The sequence below is a fragment of the Nicotiana tomentosiformis genome, chromosome 11 (assembly GCF_000390325.3).
Source record: "Nicotiana tomentosiformis chromosome 11, ASM39032v3, whole genome shotgun sequence".
Lineage (NCBI taxonomy): Eukaryota > Viridiplantae > Streptophyta > Magnoliopsida > Solanales > Solanaceae > Nicotiana > Nicotiana tomentosiformis.
In genome coordinates, this window is record NC_090822.1 from 110,739,610 (window position 1) to 110,761,050 (window position 21,441).

General features: G+C 35.2%; 1 protein-coding gene across 5 annotated transcripts; it reads right to left on the reverse strand.

Annotated features, from left to right (window-relative positions):
• Positions 1-14,912: 14,912 nt before the first annotated feature.
• On the reverse strand, positions 14,913-20,794 carry LOC104106860 (uncharacterized). Of its 5 annotated transcripts, none has more exons than XM_009615518.4 (4): positions 20,625-20,794; positions 17,705-18,831; positions 16,262-16,932; positions 14,913-16,170 (listed from the first exon to the last, which is right to left on the reverse strand). In XM_009615518.4, the coding sequence occupies exons 2-4, from the start codon at positions 18,799-18,801 to the stop codon at positions 15,152-15,154; spliced, it is 2,787 nt and encodes a 928-aa protein (XP_009613813.1). In that variant the 5' UTR covers positions 18,802-18,831; positions 20,625-20,794; the 3' UTR covers positions 14,913-15,151. The 5 variants fall into 5 exon arrangements, with proteins under 5 accessions (XP_009613813.1, XP_033514747.1, XP_009613805.1 ...); XM_033658856.2 differs by lacking the exon at positions 20,625-20,794 and adding an exon at positions 19,569-19,669; XM_009615510.4 differs by lacking the exon at positions 20,625-20,794 and adding an exon at positions 19,227-19,503.
• Positions 20,795-21,441: the final 647 nt, after the last annotated feature.

The window sequence follows — 21,441 nt, forward strand, 5'->3', positions numbered from 1 at the left end:
TACGCTACTTTGTTTCCTGCTTCAAACAAAGAAAGATTTGTGAGTTTAATAGTGGTGGTCGGTTTGTGGCCTTGATGACCTGAGTAGTTTAAATTTGCGGCCACCTTGCTGAAAAAGAACTGATTCTTTCAGCGCGATACCGAGTTGCTCGGATACTCTGTATTGCTTTATGGAAATCTTGGTTTTCCATCGTTGCCCTCGACTATTTTTGTACCCGAATGTCTAAGGTGATGTTGAACCTTGTCTATAAAGCAAGTCTTCACTTTGGAGGTTTTTTCCTTTAAAAATCAAACTTGATTATCTTGCACCCGATATCAGTTTGTGTCTGTGGTGCTATCAGCTTTGCCCATGAAGCAAGTCTTACTTAGTGACCTTTTCGATTTCTTCGAAACACTTTGTTCGGCTTATCAGAGGAAATCAGAGTTGGATTTGTGCCTTTGTCACTACCGTGTATGCCTTACATCATTTGTTTTGCATTTACGGGGAACGGTGACCAATTTTGTGTCCCTTTCTTTGTTGGCTTCTAAGCAAATAGACCAACAAAGTTTTCTCTTTGGAACTTTCGTCTGCATGAAACCTCAGATCTCGTTTAATCTCAACAACTTATTGTGCATGTGCCTTCTGGATATGTCCTCTTTGATGTGCTAGGATAGAACTCGTTTTGTATAGTTAGAAAGCTGGTAACAGATTTTGAAATCATTTCTCTTTTGTTTTTATAAAAACTGACTCAAAATAATAATGCAAATGAATAAAATGACGCGATGTGAAAATGAGAAAGAATAGTATTTAACTGAAAAATGACACTTTACGAGGAGAGAAACATAGAATGGGCTCTTTTGAATATGGTAGTCAAGCTTTAATGATCATGACATGCATTTTGGATTGAGCGGCCAAATCTATCCAGCCAATCTACCCTTTCTACTTGTTGTTCCCTTTCGTCTTTGAAGTTGGCCTCTTTGTGCCAATTATTTGTATAAAATCATAGCTCACCTTCGACTGGTAGTGCCTCGGAAGGTTTTCACCAACCGATCTTTCTCATTTATTTATCTCTACGTACCATCACCTTACAGTGCCCATGAGGGTTTTCACTAGTAAGATCCTCTCATTTTTTTATTTCTTTTTTTTTCTTTTTTTTTTTCCTTGTGTGAGCAACTTGACATTGTTCTATGTCGTGTGACAACTGTTGCTTATTACGTGCTTCGCTTGGCATTCTTAGAGATTAATTGGGAGGTCTTTATTTGTATGAATTTTGGATAGGGTTAAAAAGAAAGGGTTGTATGAAGGCTCAAAATAGACTCAAGATGATGGGGTTGTATACTTACAACTCTTGGAATCGACTCTTCATAAAAACATAAATAAGTAAATAAATAAATAAAAAAACTCCCGCCCCAGTTTCAGATACTGGGGAATTTTTATTTTTGATTTGGTTGGACTGAACCCTAGTATAGAGCTGCCTACGTATCCTTTAAAGGAATCAAGTCAAACGTAGTTCAAACTAACACGAAAGATTTCTTTGTTGTCTTTTTTTTCTTTTCATTTTTCATTTTTCATTTTTCTTTTCTCCTTTCCTTTTCTTCTCTTCTCTTTTTTTTAAACAACAAATTGACCTAGCTCTTATTTTCTGGTGGCATTTTTTTTTTTTTTTTGAACTTTGACTCTATAGTTGATTCCAAAAGAGGGGGGTCAAAAAAATAAAACAGGCTCAAAAGGGGTGACGAAGGATATAAGTATTTAGGTAGCAGAAAAATGGTCTCCCACCTCAAGAATGCCAAACATACTATCTCTTTTCAGGTTCGGCATTGATAGACATGAATGTCTTCTTGATTTTGTCAGTTGTACAGCTCCGTAGTCAATATCTTGTTCGCAACAAATGATCTTTCACAAATTGGAGCCACATTTTATTGGTCTTTGCCTTGATGTGAAATGATACATTTCAGTACCAACTAATCTATTTTAAATTCCCTGGAATGCACCTTCTTTGGAGATTTGGGCCATCTTCCCTGATATGATTAGATTATGACAGGTCGTGGCCAAAGAGCCTTTCATCGATTACTCTGACTAGGCTTCAAAATTTTCAATTATCCTTAAACCGGTATTCATAATAGGTTTGAGATAAACATCTTTAATCTCTACGGATATGACTATATTGGTTCCATGTGACACAAGCTTATCATCAAAGTTCTTCAACTTCTTATTTATCCTTCGAGTATTTTTTTTCGATTCAATTCAAGATTAGACAGGCTTTCTAAAATCTAGCCGAAAACTCCGCATGCATGTCATGTCACTAAAATTGGCATGAAAAGAACTATATATGCAAAAGAACCATACATAGTGGATTAAAATGAGACAAAGTGAAAAGTTGCATTTTATTGATTAAAGGATAGAGAGGTTTGATGACAGGACAATCAAACAACATCTGGATCACAACCTCGAAATAATACGGATGATAGAAATTATGATAAAATAAGTTACCAAGACTCCTTCCCGGCAAGGTGGGGAGTGTCTTTCCAATTATCAAGCTTAAACATCTTAGCTATGAATTTGCGCATCAGCATCAAACAGGACCTTCAACAATTTTGATTGCCTTGCATTCAGCGGACAGGTTCTTGGCATTTTTCACCAAACCGTACCCATATTCTTTACCATTGTAAATCATATGAACAGTATGTGCTTGGTCATGACGTTTAGGATGCCATTATCTTGAACCACGATCATTCCTTCTTGAATCATCATTTCTATTTCCTTTTTCAAAGCCCGACAATCCTCAATGCTATGCCACTGGACATTAGAATGGTACATGCACCGTACATCAGGGTCAAAACCTTTTGCATATGGATCAGGAACATACCCTTGAAGCGGCTCAATCATGCCACAACGTTTTAGCCTTTTAAACAAACTTATGTAGGATTCTACGATTGGCGTGAAATTGTCCCTCTACTTATGTTCCCTTTCACACTCTTGTTTTGGACGAGGACGAAAGTATGTTAAAGTCGGGGATCGCATATGTTGGCGATTGGATGACTTGTCATGTGAAACCGATCTCTCTCATTTATTTATCTCTACGTACCATCACCTTACAGTGCCCATGAGGGTTTTCACTAGTAAGACCCTCTCATTTTTATTTATTTATTTTATTTTTTTTCTTGTGTGAGCAACTTGACATTGTTCTATGTCGTGTGACAACTGTTGCTTATTACGTGCTTCGCTTGGCATTCTTAGAGATTAATTGGGAGGTCTTTATTTGTATGAATTTTGGATAGGGTTAAAAAGAAAGGGTTGTATGAAGGCTCAAAATAGACTCAAGATGATGGGGTTGTATACTTACAACTCTTGGAATCGACTCTTCATAAAAACATAAATAAATAAAAATAAAAAAAAAACTCCCGCCCCAGTTTCAGATACTGGGGAATTTTTATTTTTGATTTGGTTAGACTGAACCCTAGTATAGAGCTGCCTACGTATCCTTTAAAGGAATCAAGTCAAACGTAGTTCAAACTAACACGAAAGATTTCTTTGTTGTCTTTTTTTTCTTTTCATTTTTCATTTTTCTTTTCTCCTTTCCTTTTCTTCTCTTCTCTTTTTTTTAAACAACAAATTGACCTAGCTCCTATTTTCTGGTGGCATTTTTTTTTTTTTTTTGAACTTTGACTTTATAGTTGATTCCAAAAGAGGGGGGTCAAAAAAATAAAACAGGCTCAAAAGGGGTGACGAAGGATATAAGTATTTAGGTAGCAGAAAAATGGCCTCCCACCTCAAGAATGCCAAACATACTATCTCTTTTCAGGTTCGGCATTGATAGACATGAATGTCTTCTTGATTTTGTCAGTTGTACAGCTCCGTAGTCAATATCTTGTTCGCAACAAATGATCTTTCACAAATTGGAGCCACATTTTATTGGTCTTTGCCTTGATGTGAAATGATACATTTCAGTACCAACTAATCTATTTTAAATTCCCTGGAATGCACCTTCTTTGGAGATTTGGGTCATCTTCCCTGATATGATTAGATTATGGCAGGTCGTGGCCAAAGAGACTTTCATCGATTACTCCGACTAGGCTTCAAAACTTTCAATTATCCTTAAATCGGTATTCATAATAGGTTTGAGATAAACATCTTTAATCTCTACGGATATGACTATATTGGTTCCATGTGACACAAGCTTATCATCAAAGTTCTTCAACTTCTTATTTATCCTTCGAGTATTTTTTTTCGATTCAATTCAAGATTAGACAGGCTTTCTAAAATCTAGCCGAAAACTCCGCATGCATGTCATGTCACTAAAATTGGCATGAAAAGAACTATATATGCAAAAGAACCATACATAGTGGATTAAAATGAGACAAAGCGAAAAGTTGCATTTTATTGATTAAAGGATAAAGAGGTTTGATGACAGGACAATCAAACAACATCTGGATCACAACCTCAAAATAATACGGATGATAGAAATTATAATAAAATAAGTTACCAAGACTCCTTCCCGGCAAGGTGGGGAGTGTCTTTCCAATTATCAAGCTCAAACATCTTAGCTACGAATTTGCGCATCAGCATCAAACAGGACCTTCAATAATTTTGATTGCCTTGCATTCAGCGGACAGGTTCTTGGCATTTTTCACCAAACCGTACCCATATTCTTTACCATTGTAAATCATATGTACAGTGTGTGCTTGGTCATGACGTTTAGGATGCCATTATCTTGAACCACGATCATTCCTTCTTGAATCATCATTTCTATTTCCTTTTTCAAAGCCCGACAATCCTCAATGCTATGCCCCTGGACATTAGAATGGTACATGCACCGTACATCAGGGTCAAAACCTTTTGCATATGGATCAGGAACATACCCTTGAAGCGGCTCAATCATGCCACAACGTTTTAGCCTTTTAAACAAACTTATGTAGGATTCTACGATTGGCGTGAAATTGTCCCTCTGCTTATGTTCCCTTTCACACTCTTATTTTTTACGAGGACGAAAGTATGTTAAAGTCGGGGATTGCATATGTTGGCGATTGGATGGCTTGTCATAAGACTGAGCATTGAATGTTGCATACTGTGGAGCAACTGAGTATCGTAGATCCGGGGGTTGAGATGTTCCCCTTTGGCCTCTTTTTGCCCGTGATGCCATCATGGCCTCCTCATTTTTCTTCTTTTGATTAACAAGGTTGTCCGGCCTATTCTGGATTTCTTGGGTGGCTGCTTTGAGAGCTACTTGACTTATAATTCGGCCAGTATTGAGGCCATTCTCGATCATTTCTCCTATCTTGATTGCGTCAGCAAAAGGTCTGCCCATTGCAGACATCATATTTTGAAAATAATCAAGATCCTGAGCCTGAAGGAAGATAGTGATTAACTCATTGTCATACATGGGTGGCTTAACTCTAGATGCTTGCTCTCTCAACCTAACGGCATACTCCCTGAAGCTTTCAGTCGGCCTTTTCTTCATATTGGACAGGGAATTGCGATCTGACGCAATGTCAATGTTGTACTAAAATTGTTTGATGAAGGCTTGGGCCATGTCATCCCAAATGTGCCAGTGAGAGACATCTTAGTCAATGAACCATTCAGAGGCTACCCCCACAAGGCTCTCCCCCGAAATAAGCCATCAACAACTCTTCTTTTCCTCTAGCGCCCCTCAGCTGGTTGCAGTACTTTTTCAAGTGGGCGATAGGGTCACCGTGTCCATCATATTTCTCAAATTTTGGGGTCTTGAACCCTGGTGGAAAATGGATGTGAGGAAACAAGAATAAATTACTGAATGAGACACTTTTGTGACCACCTAGTCCTTGTATGTTCTTTATGTTCTACTCAAGACTTTTCATTTTCCTGACCATCTCATCTGGCTCTCCTGTCTTGAGAGCCTTTTCATTTTCTGTAGGTAACTCATACTATAGGGTCTGATTGTGTGGAGTCGAAACCTTAAAAGCCATATCTGGAGAGTAGCACTGGCCATCATAAGCATGATATAATGGCTCGATGTTTGGTCTCGTCATAGGATTTGGTGGCGGGATTGTATACACCGGCGCGCCATACATAACGAGAGGGGTGTTCCTAACTGGTGCGGCAGGAGGTCGTACATTGGAAGTACCAGGGGCGGCAGGGAAATTGTAATTTGGCACATACCCCGGAGGCAGAATATGATCACTCATTGTGGGGAGCGGTGGTTGAGTATCCTGGGGTACGGTGTAAGTTCCCTCTGAGGGACCTGAGGTGGAGGCTGACCGGAGACCCAAGCATGATACACGTCAGACAGTTGTCGTTTCAATCTTCTTACTTCCTCCGACTCTTGCTCAACTGATTGACCCTGAGGGTCGTCACTAACCACCTCGATTTCATCATTGTTAGCCATTGCGACCTTCTTCTTAGATCAGGTAAAGTAATGATGTGTTGCCAGTTTCACCACAAACCAACCACCTTAAACTTACTAGATAAGAGACAACAAACGTGTTAGGGTTAAGCATTTTACAGATATGAATCAGACGTAATATGCCATGATCCTAACAATATCACCACTTCTAACATGCTTTTGGAAGGTTTCATGTTTCATTCCGGCTTATAAGGTTGCTGCATATTATTTTCTCTCTTTCTTCTCTTTTCTTCTTCTTCTTCTTCTTCTTCTTCTTCTTCTGCTTCTTCTCTTTTTTTTTACTCCTTTTTATATTCTTCCCTTTATTTTGGAATTATTGAGAAATAATTCGATCGAACCTTTTGGGGGTTGCCTACGTATCATGTCGCCGCATGAATCAGATCGTTACGTAGTTAAGGGCAAATCGGGAATAAAGTAAAATAAACTAACTCTTTTTTTTACTCATATACAATTAATCCCATAAAAGCTGCTAGCAAGGGAAAATATTTCGGATTTGTTTTTTTGGAATTTTGTTTTTTTTTGTTGAAAGAAAACTTCTAAAGACAGATTTTTTTTTTTGCCTTTTTTTTTGGAATCTTCGAAAGAAATACTTTTTTTAAAAAACAAATTGATTTTTTATTTTTTTAAAAAATTTAAAAAGACAAAAAATAGTTTTTTGGATTTTGATTTTTTTTTTTTTTGAATTTTGGGAGAAAGACCCTTTTTTTTTTTAAAAAAAGAAGAAAATATTTTTTTGGAATTTTGGATTTGACGTATCAAAGAAAGACTTCTAAAGAAGGAATTAAAGAAAAATATTTTTTTTTGGATTTTTAAAAATTGGGGGCCGAAACCGATGAGGTTTGCCTACGTATCTCACATCCGATGAGAATCAGACCCGCGTAGTTCGGTGATAAAATTTCCAATGAAACTAACTATATTTTCTCTCTTTATGAAAAACTAATCATGGACACCAAACGCACCAAATCACTTCGAGTTTTTATTTTATTTTTTATTTTAAAAAGAACGAACATTTGTATAGAAATCGGGAGCATGTTTTTATTTTTTTTATTTTTCTATGCTTATTAAACTAATCCACCCTAAAGCCGGTCGACATGCAAGCCTCCCAAATAAAGTAACATGTAGCACATAAGTGAACATTATGGTCTCAAAGAGGATACCTGTTTTATACGGACCCGGCCCCTGTGCCGAGTTTCGCTAAGTCAAATACACGTGATGCAAATAAAGCGAATCTACTAGGGATATCCGGCATGAGGTATGTTCTTCTAGGTTTAAATCCTGATGGAGAAGGTGTCTAGACCGGCTTACTCGAGCGGACAACCCGAGCCGAGGAGCGTCAAGCGTCACCAGTAGTAGAACAACACTGGCTAGCTAACGACTCTCTCGCCTAAGCATGTGTGACTAAATCCTTCACCAGAAGCTGGTAGGCTAACTGGCATTATCTCAAGACAGAAATTTTGTGATGCTCGTAGTCAAACACAACATAACTAACTATAAGAAGACTCAGAGGGGTGGGAGAGAGAATACAATTTATATATACAGTTCAGCAATATCAAAACAGAATAAAGTGGACAAGTAACAGATTAGACCCAAATAAATCACAATATATACAAAAATTAATAAAGCCAAATAAAGTCAATATAAAAGCTCGAATTCGTAATGTCCCCAGCAGAATCGCCAGAGCTGTCACACCCCTTTTTCTACCCGCAAAATAATATTGTGTGGATTAAAGGATTTTTCCAATTAAAGTGACAAAATTGAGTAGGGATTATTTTATTTACAGAGTCGCCACTTGGAATTGATTTTGTTGGTGTTCCAAGTCACCTTTTATTTGAATCCCTAATCAAAGGAAGATTTGACTCTATTATTATTGGTCTGCGAAAACAAAGTCCGGGTAAGAAATTCTGTTAACCGGGGAGAAGGTGTAAGGCATTCCCCGAATCCCGTGGTTCTAGCACGGTCGCTTTTATTGACTAAAATTTGGCTTGAATTATTTTTGGATAAAGTGTGTATTATTTGCCTTAAGTTACTATTGTCTAGTGCTGCTTAATAATTAATAATTTTGGCCTAGGAGCGTACAAGCACACAAAGTCCTTATTTGATTATATGTATTAAAATAAAGAACGTGTCGGTACACATGGTTTAAATATAATTAATATTGAAAAGTCAAGGAGCGGGAATGCACACATGACTACTTTATTAAAAAAAATATCGACCAAGGACCGTGTATGAACACATGGTCTACTTGTTCGACTGGAAAAAAAATATTATTATTAAAAATAATTTTTTCACTAATGCAAGACATTAAAGCCGGGTAAGCTTATGTTAAACTTTCATGGTATTGGGCCACTTATTTTATTTAACAAAAGACAATTTATTGGTTTTAAAGAAAATGCTCATCTTGCTTTCTATTGTCATTGGGCCTACAAATTTTAGCTTATTTGGCCCATGTTGCTTAAGAGCCTTGATGACCAAGACAACACAAAATAACAAGTATTCTTCTATGCCCAAATAGCTTCTTACATTGATGTCCAAACTAAAATTTTTTTTTTCATAAAAGAAACTTACATGCCAATTATTATCTTTTATCTTCTTAACCAACTATTTCTTGAGGACTAACATAATATTTCTACTCATCTACACCAATCATGGCACTAATCAAACTACTCATTAACAACATAGAAACCACGACTAAATATAAAAATTACAAAAGAGGTAATACTTCAATGCTAAAGAGAAGAACTATATTAAGTATAACATTATGTTGACTATAATTCAAAGCATCAAAATATTTGAAGCTAGAAGTCTTTCTTAGATAATTATACATGAACCATGAAAGTAACTCACGGAAAAGAGCCCAAACTAAACAAACATGGTTAAAAGTGGGGTCTTTATCTTTTCCTAAAACTAAGTAATCTTACGAGAATGCAATTTCAATCACATATAAAGAAGAAAACGATAATTTAACTAATTTTTAACAGATTTACATGATGATAACACTAATATAACATTCATCTTGAAACAAAATCAGATCTAATATGTTCCATCAACCAAACCGGGATCAAATCCTTCTTATTATCATCAAGAATCTGCAATATAAGAATTTGAAAGTTACCTGATTTGTGGAATAATAAAATACAGCAGTGCAGCAACAAAAACAACTCAGCAGCAAATACAGTAGAAACAACAGCAACTCAATGTGTTAAGACAACCCAGAAAACTCAACAAAGATGCTTGAAACTGGTAGCTATCAACTTCACAAATTGCCTAAGGGTTCTTTTTATTTTTCTCGAGGTTTTTGCACTCAAATAATCCTCACAAAACTCTGAAATTTCACCTTGTTATATGTATTAAGCTGCTGATTTTTCTCAAAGATATATGTCTTTAAGCAACTCTCCAAGATGTGTCTCAGTATAAGATAGAGTGTGTAATAGAGTGTCCTCTTTTTCAGTGAGTAGGCCTCCGCATTCTAAGTGTAAGAGAGTCCCTTTTATAGGAGAAAATCAGTCCTTTCAATAGGCAAATAAAGTTAGATTTTTTGAACAGATTTTGGTTCACCAAAAATCTGTCCAAAAGACTGACTTTGTGTGCTAAACACTGTTCAAGGTCTGTCCCAAAGGTGAAAGGACAACTTGAAAATCTGTTGTGTCAGAAGCAAGGAGAAAAAAATATCCTTTCAGCCACCATACTAGTAAAAGTAAGCTACTATTACCCTATTTTGTGATAAAATAAACTAAACTTCAGATTTTAACCATCAACAACAAACTACTTGCTAAACACAAATCAAACTTGGACAACTATGAACTGACAAAGCATAGACGAGACTAAAAAACGTAATTGAACTGAGTATTAAAACTAACTTGATGGGAATGAATTCGATTTGTGCAAACTAATTACTAAACAAACAACTAAATTCACAAACTAATGCTCAAAACAGAACGAGCATCGTTAACAATCGGACAACGACTAACAACAACTAAATAATCGACTAACTAAGTGAATAATTTAACTAATACACTAAAGATCATGCTTAAATCAATAACGAATCTAACAAACCACTAAACTAAATAGAGATAGCTAATTAAATAAACCTAACTTGAAACTCTAATTAACAAGAAATAACCAAAATAGAAAAATAAATTAAAAAAAAAATCAGAAACTAATCTACTAAATAAAAAAAAATCAGAAATTAATCAAAGAGATGACGATTATACCTAACAAGTATGCTTGAAGCCGTTCGAGCCACAAGAAGACGCCGGAGATGCTAAAAGGCGACTACCCGACTCTGAAACGCATGTTTCTTTCGGGTAGATGCTAGAACGAAATGCGTTTTAGCATCTCGCCAAAAGAAACGAGTGTCTTTGAGTCGAAAAATAGCTAAAATGGGGGTTCGGGACATTTTGGCGGTGGTGAGGCGGTGGAGCCGTGGCGGCGGCGAGGAGCGGGCCGGCGGCGACGGAGATTTTGGGGGTGAAATGGGTAGAAAAAGATAGGTCTCGTGGAGCTCTATCCATTCATGTATGTGTTGTAGGGTGGTGTTGGCCGGAGCTTCAATAATTTGGACCAAAAAGTGGCGGCTAAAGTTTCTTAGATCTAAAACTCAAGGAGTTTGAGGGTTTTTTGAAGGAATTGGTTTGGAGATATGGGAAGAGGAGGTTGTGGAGATTATATGGTGTTAATTTGGAGGTATTTGGAGGTGGTCCGCCGCCGGTAGGTGATTTCCGGCGGCGGCGGCGGAGAGAAGAGAGAGAAGAGAGAGAGAGAAGAGAGAAAGAGTTATCGGGGAAATGAGGAAATTTTTCAGATTTTTGAGGCTTTAAATACCTCTTGAGAGATCAAATATGGACCATTAGATCAAGGGGTGATCAATGGGTGAGATTTGATCTTGGGTCACTTAATGAAACGACGTAATTTTGAGGCAAAACTACGTCGTTCCGGACCCTTTCAAAGGCATCCCCTTATCTTACACTTTTGGCCGCTTTCTCTTTCAAATTTGGCCCAATTTCTTTCTTAATCCTACTTATTAAACTAAATTTACACAAATAAATAAATTAATTAAGTAACTTATTCAAATGATCAATTAACTAGATTAATTCACCAATTGAATAGTTAGTTAATTCCTAAAATGCACAAATAAAGAAAGAACTATTTTTTTGGTATTTTTATGATAGGAAATATGCAATCAAAGACACAAAAATTGGGAAATATAATTAAAGCAACAAAACACCAATGACTTTAGGAGGTGTTAAAATAGTACAAACCACCCATCCCATCCCATCTCATCCCCACAAACCCACCCCTCCCATCCCATCCCATCCCATCCCATCCATCCCCAAACCACCCCTACCCCACCCACCCCCAACCACCCCACCATACCCCAACCTCGCCCACCACCTATTAATATTATTAAGAGTACTTTTTTTTCATGTTGTAAATAGAGTACTTTTTTATTTCAACAAAATGAGTATATTCTTTTCATGATGTAGAAATAGTATTTATTTCATTTCAACAAAACAAGTATTTTCTTTTCATGATGTAGAAAAATTATTTTCTTTCATTTCAATAAACTGAGTATTTTCTTTCCTAATGTAGAAAAACTATTTTCTTATATTTGAACAAAACGAGTATTTCTTTTTCATGATGTATAAAAAGTATTTTTTTCATTTCAACAAAGTGAGTATTTTTTTTCATGATGTAGAAAAAATATATATTCTTTTTAGTTATAGAACCCAAATTTCAACGTTGTTCTTGTGTGAAAAAATAAAGTAGCACATTAATTAGTTCCTTTGGGTATGTGCGAATTTTGAAATGAACAATTAAATTCTTGAAGAAAATAGAGTGCCGGAGGGGAAAGGAGTACATGAAACATGAGAATTTTGGGGAAGTTGAGTTGAGGAGAGGCATAAAAAATTATTTTTCTAAAAATATTTTATACTCTTAACAAACACTAGAATATATTTTCGGAAAAAGAAAATTTCACTCACCAATCAATCAAGGAAAAATAAGTGATAAAACTACTCATTTTTCATGACAATATTTTCTAGGAAAACATTTTCCTGCATACCAAACACACCCTTCATGTGAAACTCTTTTCTTTGTTAGACATAAAATATGTGATGTTTTTAAGCTAGAAAAAGAAACGAAAAAGTTAGTATTAACTCCTTCAATAATTAAGAGGGAGTACTTCAATTATCAATTTCTCTCATTTACTTTAATTCAACTTTAATTAATCGACTTCATTACTAATATAAATAATACGTACGAAACTCAAGCAGTACTTTTTTGAAAAGATAGAAGGAACTATATATGGTTAATTCAACTTAGGTATTGACTTCCAAAGTGCTGTTCCTTTCGCTTTTGTTCTGTAGTAGTACATGATTGACTCTTGAGAAGGGTTTAGGGTTTTGACTATTCATAGTCATGGAACAGAAGAAGAAATTAAATCTCATTATTTAATACTAGATTTAGTTTATGATAATAAAAGGATGCCATAATTCCCTTATGATTATAAGTGGGCGGTAGGTACACGTGAATAGATCCAATCTCTGCGTAGAACTTCATATATTGTCAGTCTGAAACTATGATCTAATTTTATAAAACTATTGTTCAAGAAAATTTAATGTTGAACAAATAATGATCATAACATGAGAATTATGATATAGGGGTTGTCTAGTTGCATATGGCCTAACAATATAGCAATTAATGTGTTTGAGATCAAAATCTAAGTTTCTTCATGTGAAACAGTTTTTTTTATATTTTTATTTGGTTTTTCATCAGGTGTCCGGTATTTGTATTGAAACCTCACTAAATCTGAATTCTAATCGAGAAATTTTATCGAGGGTAAAGCTCTTCGTAATAACAACGACTCCATACCTAGAATTTGAACTCGGGACTTGTCGAACTAAGTATAAAGGAGTACCTACCACGCTCCGCAACGAGCTTGTTATTAACTTTTTTCTATATTAGATAGACATAAAATATAGTTTGCTTATCTCTTGGTCAAGGTGAAGAATCTGGTCCTCAACGCTCAAGTGGGTGTGAGATTGAGTAATAGTGAAGTTGTTCCTAATTGTATCATTCTCGAGGCATTTCACATGCTAAGGAGACTTCTCTGTCCTTAGAATTTTCAAAGGGAATAATATTATAAGTACTCATTTAAGTCCTAAATCATAAATAGATGGTGATTTGTTTACGTTCTTGAATTCTTGATTTGAGCGTAATTAATGCTACCAATATAAGTTCAAAAACACTTGTCTTGATTTGTTTAGTTGGTATAGAACCTAGGAATATCATATAGTAGTAATAAAATTTATTATACAACAGAACTGTAGTTCATTTGTGGTTCCAACCAATTTAAAGTGCAGGCTAGGGGCAGTGGCGAAATCAAGAATTTATTCGGGGGGTTTAAATTTGAAAGAAGTAAAATAAATTCTTCAAAAAAGGATTCAATGTTTGTAATATACCTCTAAAACTTAATATTTTATTTATATATGCAGTGTAATTTTTCGACGAAGGGTGGTCAAGTGACCATCCTTTAAGACATGTTGCTTCGCTACTGGCTAAAGGCCTATATAGTTGTCTTTGTTAGAGAACACTTTATCCCATAATATAGGATTTTCTAATGAGAATTCATATTTAGCCGGAACTCAATGTATGTACCGAATACCAAGTGAAAAACAAAAAAAAAAAAAAAAAGGCCTATGTAGTGTTTTGTCGCTAGGGGCCATAGGAACGTTGTGTACTATGAAAATTGGGAGTACTATAGTTAGTTGTTATTTTTTAAATCAAAGGATTAGCTATTGTTATATTCAAAAGATGGGAGATTTAATAATGCTGGCGGTATTAATTGAACTAGGACATTAGTTATAAAACTATCTATATACTAAGGCAAGTTGAATATTTCATATGTGTCTTATTCTTTTTATTATTCTCAAGATCATTAAAAAAAAATTGTAACATTACTTTGGTCGTAGAAATTGGATTTCAAATCAGATTTTGCATTTGGCAAATGACTCAGAATACCACTGTGACAACAAGTGCGATGGTAGGAAACTTTAAGTGGTGTTGAATATTTGATGCATATATGTCGGCTTCTTCGCAAATTTAACAATCTTTGATATCTTTTAAACGTTTCAAATATTTCGTACACTTCAAATACTTCTAGTGCAATTTATATGTAAATTGTTAGTTAGTATAATTCAAATGGACGTTTAGTCTAAAAACAAAGCGATTTCATGCTTGTGTACGACCGCAAAAGTTTCAACACAAATATTAAAATTTCTAACGATCCGTCAAGATTTATAGTCAAATCCTGGTTACCAGATTTTTTAATCAAAATTCTTGGCGATCATCGTAAGAACCTGGCGATTGCTAGGAGCATGTTTCCCAATTCTGACACGGAGGCTATTTTTCTTAACGGGATCAAAATCTAAATGGTGGCACCGAAAGATTCTATTTCTACAAATATCTCCGACAATAATATTGCAGGCTGCCACTTTTGGATGAATTTGTCTTCTTTCATTGATTGCAAAATGAGGTAAAAGAAGATGATACAGAAAGCCAATTTCGGCTGCAATATTACAAGAGTACATTCTCATCTGTAGTCATTCATAAAGAATTCTTATTCCCCTTCCTTGCATGAGAAATAAAGCTGAATCAGAGCCTCATCTTTCTCTCCCACCAATTTTTAACTATCACTTCCACTAAGTAATGTAACATGAAAATTTTTCAAAATAGATTTTGGAAGAGAAAACAAAAGAATTAATTTGTGATCATCGGACGAGTATGGAGTTTTCAGAATCTTGCACAATGTGAAGGTAAACCTGTATCATGGTGAACAGCTACTATCTCCGTTGGACTGCATTGAATAACATCTTTCCCTAGTTTTGCTCCTGCTGCTTTTAATCCCTTTAGAGAAACAGGCTGATTGAAGAGGTTCAATGAAGGCAACTTTGAAACCGGAGGCATTTTTCCATTCGGCAAAAGGTTCTTGAAATCTTCCTTTAGCAATGGCACTTCAAAATCAGCCTTGTTATGCTTAATCACATTCTCCTTAGCAGCAATATGTGCACCTGGTTCCATATGATTTGTGGAAAAGCTCGATTGATTTGGAAAGTTCGGATAAAGACTAACATACCCTCTTAAGTACATCATATCTATCAAAAACTTTTTCCAAGAAGCTTGCCAACCGTTTGTTCTTGATTTTGGTATTTGAACAGGATTTTGCTTGGGATCTTCAGTGAACCTCATGTTCATGTAAACATAGAATTCCTTCCATTGCTTGGGAAAGAAAACAGCACCCCAACTACAAGGCAACTGGTGGAGATAAGGTGTGTTTGGATGAATTTGCTTGAAGAAATTTGTTGCATTCCATTTAGGCCTTTCTTTTACAACTTCCACCAGTCGTGGCGTGTACAGAGAGATCGAGGAGAGCTCGGGAAGTGATATTTGAGGGTCATAGTGGTAGGCCAAGACAGCATATTTGATCCAGAGGTAATAGTAAGGGGATACTTCGATATCATCTTCGAGTAAAAGGCCAAAATCATCATCCGATGAGGGGTACCAACTCTCACTAACAGCTCGAATTAGGCCTCCTTGGATGATTCTTCTTCGAAGAGTTTTAGGTCCGTGAGGCCAATTGAATGAGTTAACAAGCTTTATAGTTGCTTCATCCACTTTGCTATCCATGTTGAAAGTAATGGGAACTTCATCGCCTATATAGTATGCATCGCTGAGAGCCTTGAGAAGCCTTGCTAGTGAATTAGCTCTATTCTGTGTGATGATGTTTATGGAAAGCCTCATACGATTCCAATCTACAAGTACAAATTACATTTTTCAGACTATAGATCAAATTGAGGAAAAGAATAAGGGAAATGTAAGGCATAAAATCCATCAATATCTTACTTGGCAATGCTGTGGACCGAAGATCAGCCATCCAAAGAACCTTAGTAACCGATGATCTAGGTAAAAGGACCAAAGTTGAACTGTTTGTGTTAGCTTCTATAGCCATCTTGAGTGCTTTTTTCACATTGGGATCTGCATCAGCTACTGTGATCACGAGGCTCGGGTTATGAATGTTGATTAGTCCTTTCATGCTAGCATAGACTGCTTGAACGACGGGCACTTCTGAATTTGAAATTGTTGATAGAGCACCAACTCCTAAATCCATAATCTTGAATCTTCTTTCTTTGCATACAACCTTAGGCCAGTTTAAAGCTGTAACAGAATCTTCGCAAGGGCAGAAGCTGCCTCCCGAGACAACAATGTAGGCCTTCTTTCCAACAGTTGACCTGAATTTCTCAAGAAGAGGTGCGAGAGCTTTAACTTCATCGACAGAGTGGGCATAGAAAAGTGCATCAATTTTTTGAGGATTCATTGCTGCCCATTGTGTTACATAACCGGTGGAGAGTGCTTTCCACCATTGATCGTCCCGGACTTGAACAGTGTCCTTGAATATAACAGTGGTTTCGGATACATATGCAAGTCTGTGCTCACTGTCACCCCAAGTTTCTTTGTCCTTAGGATCAACTGGCAGAACAAATGATCCAGCATTTCTATACTTCTGAAGTTGATAGCTGCATTTTATTTTTTCAGGAAAGTAAATCTCTTAGAAACTTCAACAATAGTATTAACATGTCATAGATTATATCACCCTTGTTGAACTAATTTCTATTCATCCCTTTGTGTCCTATATTATGCATCATTTTGAATTATTTTCTTATTGAAATGTTTTCTCTGGCATAAGTCATTACTTTGAAATATTGTACATGATGGATCATTGCAGTCTTTCAAAACTACAGATTCTTATAGATTTATAATATTTTAATGATAAAAAGGACAGTCCGGTGCACTAAGCTTCCGCTATGTGCGGGGTCCGGTTAAAGGCCGGACTACAAGGGTCTATTATACACAACCTTAACCTGCATTTCTGTAAGAGGCTGTTTACACAGCTCGAACCTGTGGTCTTCTGGTCACATGACAACAACTTTACCAGTCGTCAAGACTCCCCTTCTTAATATTTTAATGATGAAGCTGATAATAGCAAATAGGTGATGATCTTCAGATATTGAAAAAGACCTAAGTGTCTACTTCATACAAGGATTTGTTTCACATCTGAAGGAATTTTCGAAAAGAGTCGATGAATAAGGTAAAATGAACTTATCATACTAGAGAGAAACAGTATATACAACATTTCAATAGTGTAAGTTAATCAGAAAGTTTGATCCCATGCTAAATTTTTTTACTACTTCTAATCAATGTACAAGTCAAATTCTATTGTAGGTTTCTATAATCAATTTGATCTAACAAAATATACCATTTCAACATAATTGAAGTAGAAAAGATTACCTTAAGTGCAAGTCTTCTCCTGTCATGAAAGTGAAGGGCGTTTCGATAAAAAGTGTCTTGACTAGTTCAGCTGAAAGAAACCAAGAACTGGAGAGGAAATCCACCTGAACAATTTTATCCACAGTGATATTATAAGCAGGATCAGGCAAATAAAGCCCTGCTTCCTTGGATCGAAACTTTCTGTAGCTTGGAAAAGTTAAATCCTTCTGTCTAAATGGCAAAATCCTACCAATGCTTCCCAAAACAGAATTCTTGTACTTGTCTATCCCTGCTACATGTGCTAAGATTTGCAACATTTTCTTCCCTGGAATCATGTCATCGTCTACGATATATACAAGATCAGCTTCTGTTTGCAAAGCCATTTGGAACCTTCCATAGTACTTGAAATCATAAGTTGAACTGATAAAACTTATTCTTGAGTCATTGTAATTATCTACAATATTCTTAAGTGATTTCTCATTAGGACTTCCAAATGCAACTACCCAAGCATGATGAAATGGAAGAGTTTGTCCAAGCAAAGAATCAAGCTGAGAACACAGAGTTTTTCTCTTGAAATGGTTCAAGATTACTGTGATTTTTGGCTTGTTTGGACCGCGTAAATCCCACTTGGACTTCATTGCCATTAGCTCAGACAAAGTTTCAGTACCAAGATTCTTGCTTTGAAAATATCTTAGTTCTTGATAAAGTTCTGTCTTCAACTTGATCATAAGTGCATCATTAGATTTCTTTTGCTCAAAATCAATCTTCTCATGTTCACAAACATCAGAAGGATTAATTGGTTTTAGTTGTATTTCTGTTTTATTAACAAGGGCATGACTAACAACATGTGGAGGTATAATGAAGTGTTTCCAAGATTGAGCGATTCGCGTAGCCCATGTAAAGTCTGGTTTAGTTCTCAAATCAACTGATGGACTCATGTAATACAGAAGAAATGTTGCATAAACAGCAAAAGCAAATTGTAAACAAGTTAATACCGTCACAAGCTTAATTGAAGAACTTTTTGGTGTTCTCATCTTTGCTTTTCCTCCCATGTAATCACTTAACATACCTTCCAAATAATCTTCACTTTTCATATTAGGATTCCTGACTAACCCCATCTCATAAATTGAGCCAGATCAACTACTCACCTACAAAATGTTCAAAATAATCGAATCAAAACCATATATTGAAAAAAAAAACCAAAAACTAAAATTAGCAACAGATTTGGACGTCTTATTACTTTCGGCTTGAACTATGTAATACATGTATAAAAAAGTTAAAATGTCTACATACAATAAGATTAACTATCCACCAACAAAAATGTTAAAGATAATTATGTAAAAATCATATATTGATAGAAAAACCAAAAACTCAATTTAGAAACAGATTTAGGACATGTTTTGTTATTTTTAGCTCGAACTATGTAATACATGTATAAAAAAAAGTTAAAACGCATACATATAATAAGATCAAGCTCGTTCTGAACGGACTGATTAATCTAGATAATGGATTCATCTATGACATTCATAAAACATGCACTTACCAAAGAATACCAACGGTTGAAACAATGATTGAAATGAGCTTGTTAGTTCATACAAATAAAAGTATAAGGACTTTTTACGTGGGATATGAAGGGAGAGGGGAGGGGGGAGACTTTTGAGTATTGGAGTTTGTAGAGCAATAGGATCCTGTGCAAGAACTGTGTATATATATAGGACATACATATAAGTATGTGTGCAAAGTAATTAATAAAGTTGAAATTGAAGGAAGTCCATGAGTAATGAGGCAAGATCACATGGGGTTAACGGTTTAAAGCTAATACAAATTATAAACAAATGAAATAAGCAACGCGTTATGTTGTAGTACTACTATTATCTTCACGTACAAGATCACTACTATAGACACTCATTAATAAAGCCCGGTTTTGATGCCAGAAAAGAAGGCCTTCACCTGCGTTTTAAACACTCCAAATCTAATCTTTGTACCTAAGAGTCTTAAAATAGAACACCCCCCCCCCCCTTCCCCTAAATACAAGAAAGGAAAAAAGACAAAATGGAAAAGAGAAAAAAATAAACGTATAGAGTTAATTAGCTTCTATATGACTAAAGTAAAAATATTTATACACTAACAAGTCACGTAAAACTATCAATAACTGTCCTAAAAGATCGATTAGTAACCTGAAAAATAAGGAAACGAATCGATCTTTTAGACCCCCACAACACCACACACCTAAAAAAAAAAAGACAAAATAGAAAAGAAAGAAAAAGAAAGACAAAATGGAACACAGTATATGAAAGATGAGAAAGTGAATATATAAGTGGTATAGAGTTAATTAGCTTCTATACACTAACGAAGTAAAAATATTTATACACTAGCAAGTCACATAAAACTACCGGTAACTCCCCTAAAATATCGAAAAATAAGGAAACAACTTGGCCTATTTGATTTGCATTATTTGAACGGACTTTAAATAAATTTTTCAAAGCTTGACTACCGCACAGAAAAACATCAATTTTTTGTAGTAACAACAAAGTGTTACGTCAAACACATTAAAAACTTTAATCAATTATCATTATTCCTAAGTACTTAATTATCAAATACTTATAACATAAGAAATACAATCTGGAAATTAAACGGATTACTTTAGGTTGGGAAAGCACCGGCTGCTATTATACTTAAATGACCAAAAATTAGAAAGACAAAAAACGTTGAAATATAGGATATACTCAAAGTTCTTGATCACATGAATCTTTTAAAGAATTAAGACTCCATAATAAGGCATATATTTCACTTGCAGAAAACTCAAAGATACACTCATAATCTCAAATTGTCAAATCCAACTTCCAAAGAATGCATGTATTTCATTTCCTTTCTCATAATAATCTAATAAAAAGTTAGCAATGAATATATTAAGTAGAAAATGTATGTGCAACAACATTACCTTGGGAACAAAGAAAAACGACAATTATAAGAAACAGAATATTTGAGCCTTTTCTTCTTCAGCAAAATAAGCTTAATAAAGCAAAACCTCAAGCTTACACCAAATGTAGGTAGCTTCTAATAAAGCTGCCGCGTGGAGTTGAGAGAAAGAAGTAATCAAAATTTTGACGATTTAATTGATTGAACATGAAGAAATTTATACTGGAAAATACACATAAAGAGGTTGGCAAAGGTTGACTTTAATTAGTATGAACATACATATAGTAATAGTAGTAGTAGTATACATTTTGATGAGTAGATGTACATTGCAGCAACTAGCTTGTTATTGCCTTTTTGCCAAACTTTGGCCTAGTTGAAAGCTAGAATATTATTTTGCTTGTACGAGGGACAAATTTTTATAAAGTTTCTTCTCTTTGTATTTCGCAGAAATTGCAGCCAATATAATGGGGAGAGTTTAAAGAAATTGATAGTATTAGGCATAAAACTATTTTCTTTGATTTCAGTATGTAAAACCCTTGATTAAAATCTTTAATAGTTAAACAGAAAGTGTTAATGTTTTATAAGGGATGATAATATTTTTGCATGAAACTCGGGGTGAAGCTACAACATGAGGTACGAGCTAGAAGGAATCCACTAGCTTTTACTTAGACTCTTTATTTGTATTAAAAATTCTTTATTAAATTGCGAATCCAATAACTAATAAACGAGATATGAGTCCGATAATAAATTCAAAATGCATAAACTTTAAATCCTGCCTCTGCATCTACGTAATGCCGTATGACAAGCTAGGATGAAATTTTATACTTGAAAAAGAAAAG